Raw genomic sequence first — 2,857 nt, 5'->3', positions numbered from 1 at the left:
TCAAAATCACCCCCAGCTCCCAAATTGCTTCATGGGAGGACATTAAATTTACCCACAGAGTGATGGTGGATTATTTATTGGATTCTTCCTGACTGATCACAGCAAACTGAGCATTAAACATGGGCTCTGCTTACTCTTCTGAGAAGCTGGAGACAGCTTGCTGCCGGGGGACGTTAGAACTTCCTATCGTTTGCTCAGTGCACTGACATTCCTTCTACTGCCCCAGGAGAATCATAGAATCCTAGCCGATTGGAGCAATATGAACTCCGTACAAGTAGATGCTGATCTGCAACAAATGAACGTTGCAATCTATGGGCTGAATCTTACGTCGTTTTGGCTCAGCACGGTTTGCATTGCATTTTTTTGTAAGGGCTTTCACCAGTGGGCTTGTGAGTTTGCTTGCCCTATCTTACTGATGTGCGTCATTCAGTGCCCACCCCATCAATGGCATTCCTTACCCTCAATTCCGGTCCTATCTTACCTTGTGCTGTTCTCAGAACAAGTCATCTCTGCTGGGATATCCCAGAATTCACCAGCACCCCTTCTGCCTGTGCCATCTTTACAAGCCCATTTGTGCACCCAGACAAACACTGCCAGTCCGGAGATACCCCACATGGTTTCTGACATTTGTCCCGGACATGGTTAGACAGAGGGAAAATTAGCACCCCACCTTGCAAGCAGGGACCTGGCTGTTCCTGCTGGAAGGAATGGTGCACAGGCAAGATTTCTGCATCCCCCAGGACCAGCAGTGGAGGCTACAATAGCTCCTGGCTTGGTCTGAGGTTGCCACCCCATCCCAGCCATCTAGTGGGACGCTCGGCACTATACAAAGAAGATCAGTGACTTTCTCCAATTCACCAGCATTAGTGTCACGATCTTGTCTTCAATACCTTTCACTCACTCTGTCTCTGCTACCTTACCAACCTCCTACTAAGGTTCATGCTGTATCATTCTTATAATTGCCTGCAACATCTTCCCTCACTTGCTGTCGCAACCCCTGACACCACTAACCTGCATGCCCTGAGCACTGCCATTTACTGACTCAGTACATTTCCCAACTGTAACAACAGTAACAGCTCTGTCACCCACTTTCATCTCCAGTATTATCTGCCTGTCTCTTATTTTAGGAGGAAAGAAGCCCACAATAGGGCAGAAAGAGTAACGATGGGTGGTAGGTTACCCAACATGCTGCTCACCACCCCTTAAGTGGAGTACATCCCGACTCTGGCCAGGGCTGACTGACTATGCCCAAGCTTCTGGACTGGTATCAGAGGCTGCTTTTGTATTACTGTGCCAGGGGCCCCTGAGCAAAGGCTATCTCTCCTGGTTTATCTGAGGCTTGCTAACAACCCTGACAAAGTTCCTGCCTGTGTGCCTGTAGTAAATGACATGGCAGGACAGAAGTAATCAAGGGGAGGCAAAGACCTATTGGTATTATCGCTGGACTGTTAATCCAGAGACCCACATAATGTTCTGAGGATCCATATTCGAATCCCACCACAGCGGATGATTGAATTTGAATTCAGTAAAAGTCTGGAATTAGGAGTTTAATGATGACTGTGATTCCATTATCAATTATTGGAAAAACCCATCCCATTCACTAATGTCCTTTAGGGAAGGAAATCAGCCATCCTTACCTGGTCTGGCCTACATGTGACTCCAGAACCACATCAGTGTGGTTGACTCTTAACAGCCATCAGGGCAAATAGGGATGGGCAATAAATGCTGGCCCAGCTAGCAATGCCCACATCCTGTTAATGAATAAAAAACAATGAGCCTGGTATCTCTGCCTCAGGGGGCACAGTGCATAAAGGCAAGGCTGCGCAAGACAGTTTGTGGAATCAGTGGGCATCCAGGTAGGCTCAGAGTGACTGAGCACTAGCATAGAGAGCAAAGAGCCCATACATGCAACCTAGTCCAATCCATGAGTTGGGACTGTGTCCCTGAGTCCACAGTGTCCTTGCAGCACTATATTGATAGTTTCCAGTGCATCTGAGGTGCATCACTAAAGTACAGAAGGGTCCTGTAAGTGGACCAGAGATGTGCCATGGGCGTTCTCATATTTCAAATGCCATTTTCTGTGAATGTGGGATGCATGCAGTCAGTCCCTGTGGGGCCTTTTTATTCAACATGGAGATCTTTCAGACTGCATCGGTGAGCTGAGGTTACCATCTCGAGGTTTCTTAATGTCTAGATTGTTTAGCAAGTTTGGTAAAATAGAAAACTAGATTTAGTGAGATGAATTGGACCATGAACAAGGCATTTACCAAGATATAATCCCACTTAATTAGCTGCCTAGTGGGAAACTTGCTATAGCACTTGGCAAAAACATCCCAACTATGAGACAGGCCTCTCTGGAAAACTCATGCAATTCTGCCACAAATCCCACCATAGTTCACATCATTCAGACCCCCTATAGGATTCCATCCAATCTAACTGTCCTGTCTGATTGGGAATCTTATCCAACTATATCTGGTGATTGGCAACTATCACTTTGAGAGACTCAAAACCCAAACTGGTATATTTCTTTGGCAGAAATGTGGTGTAATTCCTCAGTCAGTAGATATGAAAATCATGCCTGTTGTCAAGCCGTCTGATATTACACACTACTACCCTTGACCAATTTTACCCCTTTTGACTCTTTGCAGTTGGATACCCGATGCAGACGTCAAGAGATAACAAGGTGTAGAGCTGGATGAACACAGCAGGCCAAGCAGCATCAGAGGAGCAGGAAGGTTGACGTTTCGGGCCTAGACCCTTCTTCAGAAATGGGGGAGGGGAAGGGGGTTCTGAAATAAATAGGGAGAGAGGGGGAGGCGGATAGAAGATGGATAGAGGAGAAGATAGGTGGAGAGGA

At 46.8% G+C, this 2,857-nt stretch overlaps 1 protein-coding gene across 1 annotated transcript in view; it reads left to right on the top strand.

Annotated features, from left to right (window-relative positions):
• The first annotated feature begins 2,130 nt into the window (after positions 1-2,130).
• Positions 2,131-2,857, top strand: part of LOC125487647 (DNA repair protein complementing XP-A cells-like) — a 23,206-nt gene continuing 22,479 nt past the window's right edge. Inside the window, exon 1 of the mRNA XM_048619593.1 lies at positions 2,131-2,154. Within this exon, the coding sequence (XP_048475550.1) occupies positions 2,131-2,154 (24 nt within the window). The remainder of the gene's footprint in view (positions 2,155-2,857) is intronic.

This window comes from Rhincodon typus, chromosome 3 (assembly GCF_021869965.1).
Source record: "Rhincodon typus isolate 14 chromosome 3, sRhiTyp1.1, whole genome shotgun sequence".
Classification (NCBI taxonomy): domain Eukaryota; kingdom Metazoa; phylum Chordata; class Chondrichthyes; order Orectolobiformes; family Rhincodontidae; genus Rhincodon; species Rhincodon typus.
The sequence above is the reverse complement of the archived record's forward strand: the minus strand, read 5'-3'. Positions and strand labels throughout refer to the sequence as shown.